Source organism: Calonectris borealis, chromosome 1 (genome assembly GCF_964195595.1).
Source record: "Calonectris borealis chromosome 1, bCalBor7.hap1.2, whole genome shotgun sequence".
Lineage (NCBI taxonomy): Eukaryota > Metazoa > Chordata > Aves > Procellariiformes > Procellariidae > Calonectris > Calonectris borealis.
Genome location: NC_134312.1, coordinates 163,187,020 through 163,204,203, shown reverse-complemented (window position 1 = coordinate 163,204,203; position 17,184 = coordinate 163,187,020). Strand labels below are relative to the sequence as shown.

The window sequence follows — 17,184 nt, the reverse complement described above, 5'->3', positions numbered from 1 at the left end:
CTGAGATATACTATCCCAGAATTGTGGGAATCTTGCAGCTGTCCTGTTTTACTTTTATTTTGGTGTAATTCAAGCACAAAGTCAAAGACACTAGTACAAAACTGTAGTACTCAAACGAGGTCTTCTACCTTTCAGTCACCTGGGATGCTATGAATTGTTAAAAAGAGAGCTATTTTTATCTTCAGGAGGTTAGTATTAGACTAGACTTCTGGTTGGTATAAGCAAGTATTCTCAAATTGACCTTCTACACCACAAATTCCCAATTGAGTATGGCTGATGCGGTATTTCCATTTTTATATTAGATTGTGCTATAAAAGCAATGAACTGAGATCTTCGCATCTAAGAGCCTGACTGAAACAATGAGAAGTACTTCAATAAAGCATTTAAATATCCTATGAATATTTCTATGTAGTTCTAATTAGATACACACAGACATATTTTCAGCTGAACTCTGCTGAAAAGAACTTGCTTGATATCTGGATTATTAAATGAAATCAGCAGTAATACAGTGCTCTTGACAATAGTCAAAATACGAAAACGAGAAAAATGAATCACTTGGATCCAACAGTAAGCAAATGTTGTTTGAAGAAAGAGCAAAAGGAAGAAAAACCTCATTGCCAGCTAAGCTTTACCCACTTTCCCCAGTATTAAAAACAAAGAACAACAACAAAAATCAATAGGGAGCAATTGTAACATGTTGAGAAGATAGTGTCAAAGTTATATGATGAAAAGTAGTGAGTGATTGGACTGAAGTTTAGTCTTTGTACTGAAGTTAGTTAAAGATGAAAGGAAAGAAGGACCTGTAGCTCTTAGGATTGGTGATCCAAAGGCTTGCGGCAATGCTGTGTACCCTATAAAGTATACTTCATGATACATTTCAGTCTGATCTCAGTTACATCACTGTTACAATGGGTTTGCACCCATTTCATGAGTTCAGAAATGACGTTTTTGTGCTTAGGAAAAGTTTCCTCAGTTCTAGCAGGTTGAATGCAATAATGAGCAATTCTTAATTAAAGGTTTTTCTTCTTCCTTCTCTTCTGAAATCACAAGCATGAACTTCTAATCCTTATGTCCCATTTGGTTTTAAATATAATTTTGGATAGAAATGCTAGAATTATACTGTGGCGTTTTTTGTACAGGAAGCGCTAGAATTGGACTATGGAGTGGTCCACAGATATATTAAATTTTCGGTGGAAGAATGTGGGGGTACTGCTACTCTTAGTGGAGTTCACGTTTCTCTTGGAGTTGGTCAAGACATGCCAATGTATTCAGGAACAAACTCTGACCTGGCCACATATGTAAGCATTTTATTATTATTGCCCTAGTCCTATTTGAAACTCTTGAGATAATTAGGCTATGAACAAAATTATGCTTGGGAAACTTAGCTCGTTTTTCCATCATTAAGTTGTAGATGGATTACACAGAAACCCAAAAAGTAACTTAAGGATGTCAGTGCCCCAGTTTCTCAGACAGTGCATCATGCCTGCGCAGGACAGGCAACATCAGTTTGCTGAGTGGGAAGCTGGATGATTTAACCAGTACACAAGTGCTAAAGACAGGGATTCATTTCAAAATTTTCTCCAATTATGGACCATTTACATGGGATTGCAGGAATATACCTCACGCTCTTGTATAAAGCAAAGTATGTGATACCTCGTCTCAAACACCAAATGGGAAGGAAGTAGAAGTTTCCACTTCTTATCCAGCAGCCTCATTGTTAATGCATTCGTAAAGCTTGTGAGAAATAAAATGCAATCCTCTGCTCCTTCCCAGACTATGGGTTGTTCTAGTGTAAAGGCATTTTGAAAGATTATCTACTTCCTGGGCTAGTTGGCTATAAATTGACTGGTTCCTCCCGACAGTTTCCCCCCAAGGTCTCCATGCTAAGGAGTGGCTCTGTGTGGTTCCAAATGGGATCAGTTCCTTTGGGTGCATAGGAAATGTAGGAAGGAGTTGTGTCCCCTGTTGTGGTCTGTGGGGTGGCACTCAGTTTTGATTCATTTTGCTCACATTTGACAGTTTTTATTATATGCCAAGAAATGATAGGATCTGGACCTGTCAGTATGGTTTTATGCTGTGAGTTTAGGTACATTCAATATTGCTTTGGAAGAACACCCATACTTTATTACCAGACAACCCTTTCTTACTTCGGTAAGAAATCTCCTATAAATACAAGTAGAGAAACTGCATGTCAGTGCGTTTGATCCTTCCAAAGGTGACCAGTTGTTTAATCGGTTTGTCTGATTTCTTGTATCAGAAAAAAGATTTATATTTTGTACCTGACAAAGCCAAGGCTTTTGATTATAAAAGCAGGTCAAATACATAACAAAGCAGTCTTGGCATATGCGGTGTTACAAGAGAGTAGAACTTCATGGCTTTTAGCCAAAGAAGTTCTCTCCTCAATTATTTATATTTGCAAGTTCACCATTGCAAAATCTGTCTTCTAGATGAAATAATATTCCTCCTAGAATTTCTGAAGGGGGAAAACAAGTGTTCATTAATGAAGCCCTTAAGAATCTTGCTTTTTGGTTTTTTTGCATGTATGCAAAAACATACGTTTAGATAAAGCTGAAGCTGTCAGAAAATGTTACAAAATGCAGTAATGTAACATGTCCTGCAGCTACTAGGCTCAATGAAAGCTCAGAAAGGCACTTTTCTGATGTACTGCATTCCACGTATGCTTATGCTAAAATGAAGATGTCCTAGTCAGTCAGGGAGACAGCATGATATAATTAATGACTCCTCTATAGCAGTTTCCCCAGTTATGTCATTCAGTGTGATCTGATGGATTTATAATATATGATTTACAAAAGGACTAGTTATTTCTAAACTTTGTAGTCTATGCAAATTTCTCTACTGTGATTAACATAGAGCCAATTGCAATGTATTTTAAAAGACAAAAAAAGACAAAAAACCAAGCCGTATCCACCCACAAATGTTAGTTACAGAAAAACCGTTGAAAGTCCTGAGCTGAGGAAAAGCTTTCCTCAGCAAATGCAGGTTTTGAATACTTCTGAATGAAATGAATATCTGCCTTTTGACTGATCTGCAGAAAAATATTATTAGGTGTGAGAGACTCTGAATTTTTTTTTTAAGATGGGAATGAGAAATGGGCTTTGAAAATACATTTCATAGAATTTGCCAGCAGCAAGAAGTAGCAAGCCAATTATAGGTGGTTGAAAATCAACTTTCTGTGATAATCTCTGGATTTCATGTGTTAATAGCTTTCTGAAAAATTCACACTCTAAGCTGAATATTTTTTGTGTTTGTTTTTTTACCAAGAATTCAGAATGTTAGAGCAAAATTTGATTATTTTTTGCGTGAAAGATACTTCAGCTGTTGTTGAGGGAGGAAAAAGAACTAACTATTCTCTGAAAATAAAGGTACAGAAAAAACAACTGAAGCTGAGAACTGAAACTTGGCTCCTCACTGAAGGCTGGATTCACAAAGGCACTTAACTGCTGTAACACAACATATAACTTTCAGCCTTCAGACTTCCAAAGTAGCGGAGTTACTTTAACATTTCCCTGTGCCACAGATGGGAAGGGTTGGTCACCTAAAGGTACATCAGGACTGCTAAGTGACAGGGGAATATGGAGCAAGCTTGAGAATGGGACTCATTGTGTGCTCAGGTCACAGCTTAACTGTTAGCCCTCCTCCTGGATGTGTTTTGGACCTCTCCATCTGGTTGTCTCCACGCAGTCCCTGTGCACTGTTTGGAAGGCAGAGACTGCCTCCAGAAAGCTGCATGAAGATACCTGTCTTGTTTTGGTCCCCTCCCTTCTTTCCAGCGCTAACCCAAGTGTAGTCTAAGCACTATCAAACGTAACCTCCTGTCTCTCTTCAAAACATGCGACTTTGGATTATAGCTTCCTTTTACTCCCATTGCCTGCAGTGCTGCCTCCTATTATTCCAAACACTTTGAGCTGAAAAATAACCACACAAAATAACTATTATGTATTTTAGTCACTTAGGCACCAAGTGGGACCCAGCAAAGCTGTAGTGCCAAACACTATGTAGTATGGGATGCGGCCAACTTGGAGCAGGAGGTGCTAGCAGTAAGCAATGTGAATGTAAGCCAGGCCCTGCCACTTGTCCTCAGAGACGGCAATTGATCTGTGCTAGTGCTTTATTTCATCAGCATCTTCTGAAACAGAGGTCTGCAACATCCAGCTTGATCAGCAAGGAGCTGCTTGTGTTGGTTTTTGTCAGAGGCTGATATAGAGATGTCAGAGGCTTCTGTCAAAACTTTCTCCATCTGCTTTCTGCTTGGAGTCACAGCTTGGCCTCTTATTTTAAAAACTGTATTAATTCTCTCTAAACAAAAGCAGGGCACCTTCCTTTCTTGTAAAATGCTGTTGATGATGCCACCATTTTGTACAGGAGATATTAAAACATTCAGACAAGACATGAGAGACCTGGGTCCTGCTCATTCTTTTTGAGTAGTTAGAATTTATCCTGACTACTTCGCAGTGTGTGGGAGTACTCTGGTTAAAGCTGTTCTGTAATGCAACAAGAATTCCAGATTCACTGGGCTAGTGTAAATAGGTATTCTAACTGGTCTTTAGGGTCCTGTCCTAGCAGATGAGGGATATGATCTGGACCTCTGGCAGAGGAAGACATGATAGCTAGTTACCTCTCAGACTACACTTGTGATAAAATAAGGCTCACATAAATATTTATGATATTTGATGTATATAAGTATAATATAAAGGCAGGGACTGTCTTCTCTTCTCTAGCTATGCTTTTCAAGAATGAAATTGCCAGGAAGTTTTTGTGCAAGGTCAAGATCCTATAGGTATATGTGCTGTCAGCACAGATACCAAAGGGCTTGGGAAGGTGTGGGTGGGAGAACATGTGGATTCCAGCTGAACTTAGGGGTCAACCAGGTGCTGACAGCTTTGCATTGACAAGACTTCTGGGCCTGGGAAGAAGCATAATTTTAAGCATGAAAGGAACTTTGCTGATAAAACTCTCAGTGCCAACAGATAGAAATATCTCTGGCTTTAAGCAGCAATTCCAAAGTAATTTTGAAGATTCATTGTTGACTGTAAGTACATGTATTCTGCTTACATCCTGCTTTGGTGATAATCTTTTTGTAAAAATGGGCCTGTTCTAGGTTTGGAGGTATAAAGATAAACCAGTTGGATAAGTGACTCTAAACAGTAGTTCTAAGCAGTGGAAATAATGAAGTCCAGCTTTGCTTGTATTTGGATTTTCTGCTATTTAATAAGGTGAAAGTTCTCGCTGGTGCTTTTTTAACCACTGGGTCATTCGTAATATCATTCCTCTATGTGGATTCTTTGATATCGGTGAAGAACTGACCTCATGCTTCAGCTTTTTGCTCAATAAAGGCAGTAAGAGAGCCTCTGTCCTTTTCTTCTCCCAGCTGTCTATTTTAAAAAAAAACTTGTAGGATCTTACTGTACTGAGACCTGAAGTCCTCAGTCAAATTTGATTGAAATTGGCTGATGGTTCAAAAGCTGTTGGAAAAGGATGGATAAATATATCTTCATATACACCATCAGAGTGTTGTGCTAGTAAAGTGCATTTCCCTAGGAGAGCAAGGCAAAAATCACTTCGAAACATACTCAGAAGCATCTGCTATAACTCTTAACAGAGCCATTTTCATGTAAAAACGTCCAGTGTAAAGAGTATGTTCTGCATAGTTCTCTAAAAATCAGTGATTTAACATCAAAAAGGGAGAAAGAAATTCCAGAGAAGAAAAGAAGTGCCATTTTAGTACAATCCTGATAATACAAACCACATCAGTCAGTTTAGCACGTACTGTTATAGTGCAAAGTCAGATTCATGCTTTCAGCACAAGTTACCATGAATATAGAAAAACTACTTAATCCCTTCAAATTCATATTAGAAGTGTTGCATTTATTCATAAACGAACAGAATGAGTGAAAGGAGTGCCATTGCTTTGCACTCTCCTGTCCAGGAATTTTGAAATCACTGAGGAACCTGTAGCCCTTTGTCATTGCTCTAGATTGTCACTCCAGCAAGAGAAACTTATGCTCCACTGCACCATGACAAGACGCTATTGCAAGTAGTACCTAATGTGCACTTTTAATCCAAGAGAGTATTTCTGGCCTGAAAACGTACATTGTAGTAGTACATACAATTTTAAAAGTCTGAGGTGAAACAATCGAATAGGGAAACTAGAGGGCGGGGGAAATAATACTTATGCAAGGAACTTCACATGGTTGTCAAATGTGACCAATTTTTGAGGTTTAAATTTAGATATGGAGGATTCAGTGGATGTCCTTCAGAAGATGATTTATCCTACCCTTCAGGAGGTGGAATTTCTCTCCATTGAACATGGAAGGCACATTGCTGAATAGATGCCCAGCATTTTGGTGACTAAAAAAGATGAGGTGAAGGATCATTAGAAATAATGGAGAAGCCTTATGCAAAAACCTTTTCCTAACCTCCATGCTCCCTCTCCAGGAAATCCATACTCTTCTAGTGCAAACTGTAACACATATCACTAAAAATTTATATCTACACACTACTTCCTTCTGTCAGCCATGCCCATTGTTAATGACTTTGACTAGAAATCCTAAACTCATTGGCTGTCTTTCCATTGACTCTGGTGGCTGTTTTAAGTTACCATGTGTAGCCATGTTGTGCCATGCTGATATGTAAATTGAAATGCATTAGACTGTTGTCTATAATGCTTTTTGTCACTCGAGATGTTGAAAGCGTACAAACCCCCCCGCCTGATCTCTTTATGAAATTGTCTGAGAAGACAAAAGGGTACTTTTGTCTGAAAACAGAATGATATCCCTTTGTCATGATGCAGTTCTGAATAATTTTATAGAAATCGTCAAGATTATCCTGGATTTACTGTGCTTTAATAAAGAGGAGAATCTGATCCAGTGATGGTGTAACTGACAGTTCTAGCTTGAGTAGGAAGAACGTGAGGTCTCCTCAGGATCCTCCATGTTAGGATCAGTCAGTTACTGTCCAACTGATTCCCTGGATCTTTTTAGTAGACTTCGTGTGGGAGGGTTGGGGAGGCAAGCACCGCCATCAGTAGGGGGGGTGTTGATTTTTGCATTCCTGAAAATCACTGCTGGCTGTGCTAAATTAAGATAATTGGCAGGAATCAATTAGTCTTATAGGAAGGTGTTATTAAGGGTTGAGCTCTTTTCACAAACTGCCCCTTCTGCACTTACTGCTTGAGAGGCATAATCTCAGCGATCCCGAAATTCACAGAACAGGAGATTGATTTCCTCCTTTTTCTTTTTCTTTCCCCCCTTAAACTCTGCAGGTCAGTCCCACCCCAGGGTGCATCCGGGCGTTAATGAAGATGTTGTACTGCCCTTACTGCAGAGGACTTCCCACTGTGAAACCTTGCAACAACTATTGCCTCAATGTAATGAAGGGCTGCCTAGCAAATCAGGCTGATTTGGATACTGAGTGGAATCTGTTCATAGGTAAGAAGAGTTTAAATATTAGTGGAAGGAAATGCTGGTAATAGCAAACATCTGCAGAGTTTTGTGAGGTTAGAAGACACTGTTGGTCAATATTCGCAATGAAGCAACTGCAGATGCTCCTCACTTTCTAACTGACCTTCCTGGTTTGCAGTAAAAAATGGCTCTTCCACCCCTGAGCTAGTCACATTTCGTATTTCATATTTCAAAAGGAGCAGCTTCTGAGCTGAATTATTACATGATATGTGAAATGTTGAGAAAGCGTTGGTTGAGGATTTGATAACAAGCTTAACATGGCAGAAATAGTATGTATTACAACTGAAAATTCTTGCAAGCCTTTTGCAAGCTGAGAAGATAATAACATTTTATAACATCCAGTCAACATAAATCACAACAGCTGCTGTTCTTAATTCTGGTAGTATATAGGCAAAAAACTTAAAAAGTTACATACATGAGAAATTATTAATTCTTTGTTCTTGATTAAAATATATTAATGTTTCCCTTTCTGTGTGCTGAATAGAAAGTACTAAACATGCAATCAAAATGTTAGAATGGAGCATAGAACATTTATTTAAGGAAAACTGCTATTACAGTTTTATTCTCATAATTCGTCACTCAAGTAAATTAAGAAAAACAAGAAAGAAATCTCCTTTAAACAGCCATTCAGATATCCTGTAGCCAAAAAACTTCCCAGAATAGTAACAGGAAATAAGAGCTTCGAGTTGGTTTGATGGTACACAGGATAGGATGAGGAATTAGACAATGATAATGATAATATAGAAAGAACAGAAACAGCTAGTTACACCAGTCACTAATGAGCATCATAGCCTAGAGTAGATTTCAGGAAAATAAAAGCAGCTGGAAAATATGGGATAAAGCTCTCTTTATTGCAGCCAAAGAAAGGAAATGTTATTTTCTACCTTTGGAAAGACAAAATATGAGCAATCTCATTTTACTTAATTTCAAACTCCACTGACCAATGTGACTTTGAAAATTTGAGTCTGACTCATTCGTGTATTTTCACTTTACTCAGCACAGAGGTGGTGCAAGATGGATAGGGAGAAGAAAACAGGATGAAAAATGAATCAGGGTATGAAAAGTGAAAAACAGCATCAAGTGTGCTATAAAAATAGCATAAGCCAAAAATGCAAACAACAATAATAAACATATGATGCAAATAAACACGCCTTCTCAGTCCCTTGTACTGGTTAAAGGAGCTAACATCAGAAGCAGCACTGTATGGAGGGATACCCCTGGGATTACTGGTGTGAAAAGAAGAGTCAGTTCATCATCAGAAAGCTAAGTAGGAGCTGATGGGAAAATGATGGGAAGACAATGCTGGCCTGTTAAAGACATTGTCATTAAAGAGTAAGCAAGAGCTGAATTGTTGCTAAATCTGATCAAAGAAAATAATGTAGGCTTTCAGAAAAAAAAAAAAAAAAAAACAAAAAAAAAACATTTTAACTAAAATAAACAACAGAGTTTTTATTAAGGCAAGCACCTGTTCATTTCAGAAGCTGGATGGTAAGATTTCAGGTCTTAAGAGAAGATTTCCTTTTCTGGTGCTTTAAATTCAGTGAGAGTGCTGGGCAGGGTGAGATATGTGTTGGAAAGTGTGGAAATGCTTACAGATTCAGACTTTCAGTCTTTGATGCAGAGCCCTTGTCTTCATCAATGTCTTTCAGATTTTGATTGTTCCTGCTCTCAGAAAAGAAAAACTGCATGAAAGCTTGTACATTATATTAAAACATAGTGCTAATTTATTAAATACTATGGAACACACTGTATGCTTCCTTAAAGGAAAGCAGGCAATTATCCCTTCAGGTGAGGGATGACAAGGCAGTATAAAGGACAAATACATCACAACCTATTTCCTCTTTCTTCTACCTATACAACTTCCCCTCTACAACTTGATAGGGAAGGGAATAGAGAAGGAGAGGCAGAGATTTTCCTGTGTCTGGAAAAGGTATTCTGTTTTATCCCATTTTTGAGGCTCCTGACAGCTTTCCTGAAGATGAGGGTCCTTAGTCTTTCCTTTATGAAAGATTGAAATGCAGCAAGTTGTCTCTGTCTCTGACAGCTGTCAGAGACCTTCTAATAACACATGCAATTCCCTTAGTACTAAACACAACAAAACTTCTACTCACTGAATTAAAACGAACGGCAGCACTTTACAGCACCGCTGAGCTATGAAAGATTGAAAATTATGCATGAGCAGTTTTTATGCCCGTTCCGATACTAGGAACCATGCACTAGGAAAAAAAAGAGATAATTTTGGGCACTAACAGTCTCTGCGTAGGCAGGAATCCCAAATGTTAGCTCATATTCATATACAACAAGATAGTTTTGCTTAGCTCATAATCTGTGTATTGCAAGGTTGTTTTGGCAAAAGTTGGTACTGGGAGAAAACTCTCAGATGTGTTTGTCAGTAACTAAGCAAATACTGTAGTTTGGACTGCATGTTCTGGTATTGTTCTGTAGTTATTGTTCTGTAGTTGTCCAGCAATACCCAAGATCTACAAGTGAGGAGGAGCAGAGGAAAGTAAATGGGCTCTCTGACAACAGGATGTGTTACATGTTCCACCTAGTTTATAAATATAAAAGTCAGGACTGAAATCACATTTATATAGCACTAATAAATCTTGCATCTACTTTCAAAGCTAGGGAGAGTGGGACAGATTCCCCTAAACATCTGGTGCTTTCCAAGATTTTATAGACTGTGAAAATTGGTAAGAGGTGAAACAGCTGCAGCAGCATGACACATGGTTTATTATATTTTTCCTGTTTGTGTCACCTTAAGGTCTGTGTCCTTTTTGTGTAACGTTTCATTATAGGCTTTTTGTATTTTGTTGCCTTTATTATTGCACAATAAAAGTCAACTGTAGCACATCTCATTCTAGCAGAATTCCTCTGAAACTCAGAATTTTACCTGAGAAAGAAAGACAGTCTTTAACAATTATATTATAATTACAAAACTATAATGAATAAATGCTTCTTCCAGGTATCTATATAAAATATTTATGAGGTATTTAAAAGTAAATCAGCCACACTGACTTTGAAAATGTGTATTTTGACAAAGCTTGCTTCTCATGTTTTGCCTGTTAGTTACCCCTCATAATCTCCTTTGTACCAGTCTCAAGCAAAGTTAGCAAACGCAAGATAAAAGGAATGAGTAGAGGAACTGTACTGCTGAGGAAGGAGGTTGCCTCAGGGGAGGAGCTGAGTGATTCTGTGGAATGGGGAAAAGGGGATTTTCTCTGTCTCATGGCCCAACAGATATAGTCAAAATTATGCTTCTCTCCATGGAGCTATACCAATTAACAGCGATAAGGATCAGGGATCCCACTGTTCATTCTGTCACGGAAACACAGAAGAGACGGAGAAAGCTATTCCTACTTACAAGGATTCAAATCCCATCTATCTTAGGGAATTACATTCAATTTTAACAGTACTGTTACTCCTCTTTCTCTACCTAACATTAGCTTTTTCTACAATTGATCATTTATTTCCCTTTAACTAATCTTTTCCTCAAGCAGGAATATAAGTCGAGGAATGAGCTCCCCTTAAGTGGGCACCACACTTTCCCTTGGTGCCCTCATTCAGCTTCAGAATCAACACCCGCAAAAAGATGATTTCCATGAAAGCAAGTGCATCTCATTCTGACCACTGCCTTATCCACAGGTTCAGGATGGCAAAGTGGCCATAACCCATTTGTTTTTTACAGGATTTTTTTTCACAATTAGCAGTGGGATTAAATTTCTTCTGTCTTGAGACAAAAACGTAGATGATACTAAATCTGAATATCAAGCAAGATTATGAGCCAAATATGATAGTCCTTACTTAAATAATTCAGAATAACATTAGAGTAAAAATCCAGGCAGTTGTTTTAAACACAGCAATGACTGTACCTGGGCTTTTCTTGTGGACATCTAAAGTAAATCATAAATGCTTTATTGCTGTATTTAGTGACAAAGTATACTCTAGTGTAGTGCCTGTGTAGTAGTGTAGTCCATGGATTGCTTTGTTGCAATCCATGGAGGTTTGCCACCGCATGGCTATTTATAACAGCATAAATTACAGGTAATTTTTTTTTTTTCTAGAAATCATTCAGTGATAAATCAGACACACCTTGACCTTATTCCCATATTTTAATAAGTGGGAGATTGTGGAAAACACTTCAGAAGTTGTGCAGTAACAGAGATGTGCAAATGACTGTGATTCTGACGGCTCAGGATCGCATCCCTGTCTGTTGTAAAGGAGCCAAGGGGCTCCTGCACTAGTTCATGTCCACAGCCATCCTTCTGCTCAGGCTGGAGAGCAAGTGGCTTTGCTAGCAGTGCATCCGATATTTGAAAACTCTGTAGTGTAGCAAGGCAGATCAGCATGTGGTGTGTTCACACTGTAGTATTCAAGGCCAGCAAAGCTGGCATCCAGGCTCAGAGAGCCAGAACCACCTCTTACTGCCACTGCCCTGCTAGACTTCAGCCACAGGAGAAAATAATATCTACAAGGTTTCAACAAAAGCTTCTCTTTCCAGTCCTGAAATCATTTCACTTACTGTCACTACAGCAGCTCTGCATTACTAATAGACTTTCTTGTTATTGTCCTTTAAGAATCCCTCTTTTTTCTTCCCATCAGTATGACTCTTACCTTAGGAGACCTCTTGAGGTAGAGCATACCATGCAGTCTCACTTATAGCAACTTGATCATTTTAAGTAAAACTCCCCATCAAAACCTTAACTACTTACTCCTAATGAAAGCTTTAGAGTGATGAAAATATGCAATCAGTTTTATTTACTGCTTACAAAAGCCCTCAGGACTCTGTTTTCTCTGTTCTGTGTGCAAGCACAAAGATAAACATTTTCCTTTTAATGCTTGAAGAAACCACCTAGATTTGTCTTTTTTTAATGGCTTATTACAAGAATAACTGTGCTGTTCAAGGCTCACTTTGGTTCATGGAAAAATCAGTCTATAATTGTAATAGTGATCCTTTACAATTTTCTTCTTCCTGTGTGTGTGCAGCTACTGTAAATAAACACAGCTATAGCTGTGTAGGCAACTACATATTATGTTCATGAAAATAGGGAACCTCTGAAACGTACTGAGATAACATTCAAAACAGATTGGGTTCTTTGCCCCTTCTTTCTCTGAAGTGTACAGCATCTGTTACTTCTATTTACCCTTACACACTACAGACCAAAGGCTGGCAATCCGTTGTAACTCTCAGCAGGCAAAAGTCTTGCTCCTGTTTGATCATGGTAAGTAAGACCTAAAAACAGGAATTTTAGCAACCTTTGATTACCTGACACTTGAATTTCTTCCCTCTGCCACCCTCCTCCTTAATCATTATATGAAAGTATGTTAGCCTCCTGTAAGGACTTTGGGAATAAAAATAAGTTATATTATTCCCTCCATGGAGAGGCACTGCAGAAGGTTCCTGCAGTCCTAGGGTGCTATTACTCCAAATTCAGAATTTCTAGTAGAAATTCATGAATTTTGGTTTGACAAGCATAGAATGGGTACTTGAATGCAAACACTAAAATTTCATAATGTGCATCTTGTGGTCATAGGAAAACTGATAACATTCATAGTTAAGGCAGCCTAAAAGTCAAAACCTGTATATAAAGCCTTATTTTCAGTTAGTGTCAACTTAGCAAACATTTAATTGTTCAGGCTAAAATCATCCTTTCTTGCTTTCTTCATGAATGAAATGCATCATGACATCTCTAGTGAAACCACTTTTGCTGCCCGTCAGAATGAGAATAGGGAAAATTACCTTAACCTAATGCTTTTCATCTTTTCTACCCATTTCTTAGAGAAACTCTAGTGCCTCCAGAGTTTGGAGAAGTAAAATTTCCTTTAAGTCTCTTATCTGTACAGACTATAGTAGCTGTTATTATACACCAATGTCTATTCCCTTAGTTGAAGTGGCAGGGCTTGGTGGATGGCTCTAAGGGTTGTGGAGCCCCATCCTGATTATATATGAAACAATGGAATCTGTAGTTTAGAATTATTTTTTCCCGCTTTAGCTTATGTTTCCCAAAAGCAAGGGAAAATGAGTAGAGGACTCTGTTGTGTGATACAACTGCAAATTCAGTTGCTCAAAAGTTGAGAACAACCAGACTTGCAGATGTAAATCTAATGTTTATGAAAAAAACCTTTAGCGTGCTTCAGGCCCACCAGTGTCCACAATGCATAGGTAGCCTATGCGAAGGAATTTGCAGTGCTATTAAAAAAACAGACTTAATATCATTAAAAAATTACATCTGTTCAGGATAAAAATATGTTGTTGCACAAAAGAAAAGTGAACTCAACTTGATGATACCTAATTAAAAGATTACAGTATTATCATTTTTAAATTCTCAAATAAGCAGTAGCCTCCATGATCCCATATTTTCCCCTTGTTTTCCAGAAACAGTAGAATCACTGCCTACAATTTAAATAAGGTACCAAGTTCTGATGGCTTAGTCAGAGCATATAGGAGCACCCCTGAAATAAAGGGAACATCACCATTCAGTGAGGTAAATAATGTGTAGAAGAGGGGAACGGTATCTGCTCTTTCCCTACTGTTTCTCTTCCCTCAGAAGTATAAAGGATACACAACCTGGACATATAATTCCTCAGATGGGAATGAATTCAGCCTGAGAGAAGCTCTCTGAAGTTGTGGGACTGCCAGCAGCATGCAAATAGCACCAGCACTTGCCCGCTGCTTAAACTCTACTTACCCTGCTAAATCTCTATGCCTCCCCCTGGGTCAATACAGTTTCTTGCAATCCATTGCCCTATATATTTGCTTTAGGATGTGTCACTGAAGAAGGAGGTTCCCTTCTGTGGGACTATGGGGATCTTCTGCTCCAGTTAGTGGCTCAAGAGGGCTGGGACTCATCTGGCCTGATCCTGCTGTTCACTGACACCATTGGCAGCTCATTAGTAGGAGGATGCAACCTGGAACGATGGTAACGGCTTCACTCAGGGTGACTCTTGAAAACTGCAGCTCCTGAAGAGGGGCTGTGGATTTCTGAAGATGCCGATGCTCAGTTGAATGACAGCAGCAAACTTCTTGGGCTCCTGAGCTTTGATATGACTTGTGGAAATGAAGTATGGTGATTAACTATGCTGGTTTTTTTAAGGTTAGAAAGATATTAGTGCATGTGAAACACATAACCCATCGGCATGTCATGTGACAGTTACAAATACAGGATCGAATTCAGCAATTCAAGAATTCTGCCTTTGCCATCCGTACACAATTACTGTTGAACTGTATGATTTCTGCATTTGCAGGAAATCTTCTCAAAACTTGAAGTGGTATGAGAGCCACATACTCAGCGTTTTCAGCAGGCACAACAGAGCCCTAAGTTGACTGCAACATTTAGATGCTACAGCATCTTTTGAAAATAACAAGGCTGATCAGCATTGTCAAAAAAGTTTAAAAGATTTTATAATGAAACCATTGGACCCAAATGATGATTTTTATTTCCACTTTCATTCCTCATCTCCAACTCCTTCACATTATTTTACATCAAAGTGAAATGACTGGCTAGTACACATGAGCACAGTTTGGAAGTTGCATAGAATAGCAAATTTCTCTGTGTTTATGTTCAGGGGAAGTGCTGGGGAAAATGTTTTGCCACTGCCTTTCAAAATGCTATGAATGAACACAAGAATGTTACATGAGACACCTCTAGAAACAGGAGAACATGTTGATTGTTTATTGCTCAAATACTGCGTGAATCAAGCATTATTATTTTGTACTTTTCCAAGTCCATAGCTATGCTCTCTCAAGGGACTTCTTGCTTCCAGGAATGCAGTAAACAGTACTGCTCTTTCTGTCCTAGGTTACCATTAACACCTCAAAAGAGTTTTCTCTTCAGTGGAGGAATTGATCTCTCAATTAATTATACTTATGTAGGGCTGAATCTCTGTTTACCTATAGGGCCATCCCTCAGGCCCTTCAGTGTGCTGATCTCCCCGTTTCACAGGCCATGGACCAGCTGGAAAATATTGTGCCTCTTACCTGGTCTGGTTTCCCTTCTGGTTTGGGGTGTTTGGGGCACCCGTTCTCTCTGGCGTATGAAATAAGGGTGTGAAGGGAGCACACACCCAGGCTCCAGAACTTGATCATACTCTTACAGTTCAGTTACCTGAAAGAGCTACTTCCATGCAGTTGTTTTTTCAAGGAGTACAAATCCAAATGAAGAACATGTGACTTTTTTCATTTTTCCCAAGCAGAAATAAAAATAAGTCCACTTTAAGAAAAGTTTGGTTAACATTTCATGTGCATTATTTTGAACAATGTAAAGAGATTTCTTTCAAATGTTGCAAGCAGGAGGGGTTAAATATCAATTTAATTGGTTTGAACTTGCTACATTGGCTGTACTTAATTGACGCAATGCTGTATTACACTAGGAAGCGTGAAAATTATGTTATCTCTATAAACATATCTTCAGTTACATCATCATTTGGCTTGGTCAGCATTGATAAATTTCAGATTATATGAATTTTATGTTTTGCAGACACTCCTATTTTTAAGGGAAAACATAATGATGCACTAATTTGAATTTTGCCCAGAGGAATACTGAAGGTTATATTTTAACTTTTGTCTCTGTGTCCATTTTTCTGCATTTTATTTCTGCTTGTATTCAGCTGTATTTAAGACCATATATCTGAGAAAAGTATTTTGTTGCACTGTGACACCATTTTATACTTTTAAAATATTTTGTCTCGAAACCTGCATCTATTTTAGAAAACTGCATAAATAAGAATCAGTTTTCATACACTGAAAATAGGACTTGAAACTATGTGTTATTTTAAATGATCTGTTCTTTCTGATAGACTGATTTACCAGATTCTCTAAACTTCGTATCAGAAACAAATGTCAAATTATGTTCTCCATTATTCAAGTAAATGTAATGGAGACATGCATGTAATTCAGAGCAAATTTGTTCTACAGCAAGAAACCTCCCTACCTTACTACTATCAAAACACTTGGTTATGTCTGAAAATACTTTGCTGAGGTTATTATACAATATCAATAAAAGGTGATAGGTGCAAATCCCTTACTGCGATGATGTCAAAGCAAAATTGATATTGATTTGCTTTGTATGATAATTTTGAGCCATTGCCTGATGAAGGCTAATCTGTTTATGATAATGTCTTACATAGTGTATTATCTTTTTACAATCATGTCTCATGACCTTAAAAGGAAACGGCACATATTTCTTTTTGAAATACAGAAATAAAGTGGTGTTGGTAACCAGCCTTAATGTCTCCTTACAAATAAGTCCTAATGCTATTCACGAACAATACACAAAAAAAGAGATTTGGGGTTGTAAATATTAATGAGACGTTTGGGCGTTTCTTAGTATCATTTCCTTATGCTTTTTTAGTCCTGGAATTTCAGAGCAAGTTTCAATTTGATGTTTCTTGAAGAATAAAAACTCAACCCAATACTCAGGAAAAGAGTTCAAATGTGTAGACAATCTCAGCCTAAATCACTAAATTTTCTTTACTTTTAACTGCTTATGCAGGTCTTTTTTGAGCCATACATAAACGACCCGGTATTGCCAAAAGCTCTGAACCTTATTAGCAATATGGCAAAACCTACTCAAATATATAATTTTGTACGGATATATAAGTACACATGTTCCTTAATGTAAAAATGTTCTCTTTTTTCTGACGAAATGACATAAGTATACAAGGGCACAGATTATTCTCAGTCAACGTTCTTGTTTCAGACAGA

The 17,184-nt window shown here is 38.1% G+C and overlaps 1 protein-coding gene across 1 annotated transcript in view; it reads left to right on the top strand.

Annotated features, from left to right (window-relative positions):
• Positions 1–17,184, top strand: part of GPC6 (glypican 6) — a 786,226-nt gene that overhangs the window by 566,333 nt on the left and 202,709 nt on the right. Inside the window, exon 4 of the mRNA XM_075138503.1 lies at positions 7,283–7,448. Within this exon, the coding sequence (XP_074994604.1) occupies positions 7,283–7,448 (166 nt within the window). The remainder of the gene's footprint in view (positions 1–7,282; positions 7,449–17,184) is intronic.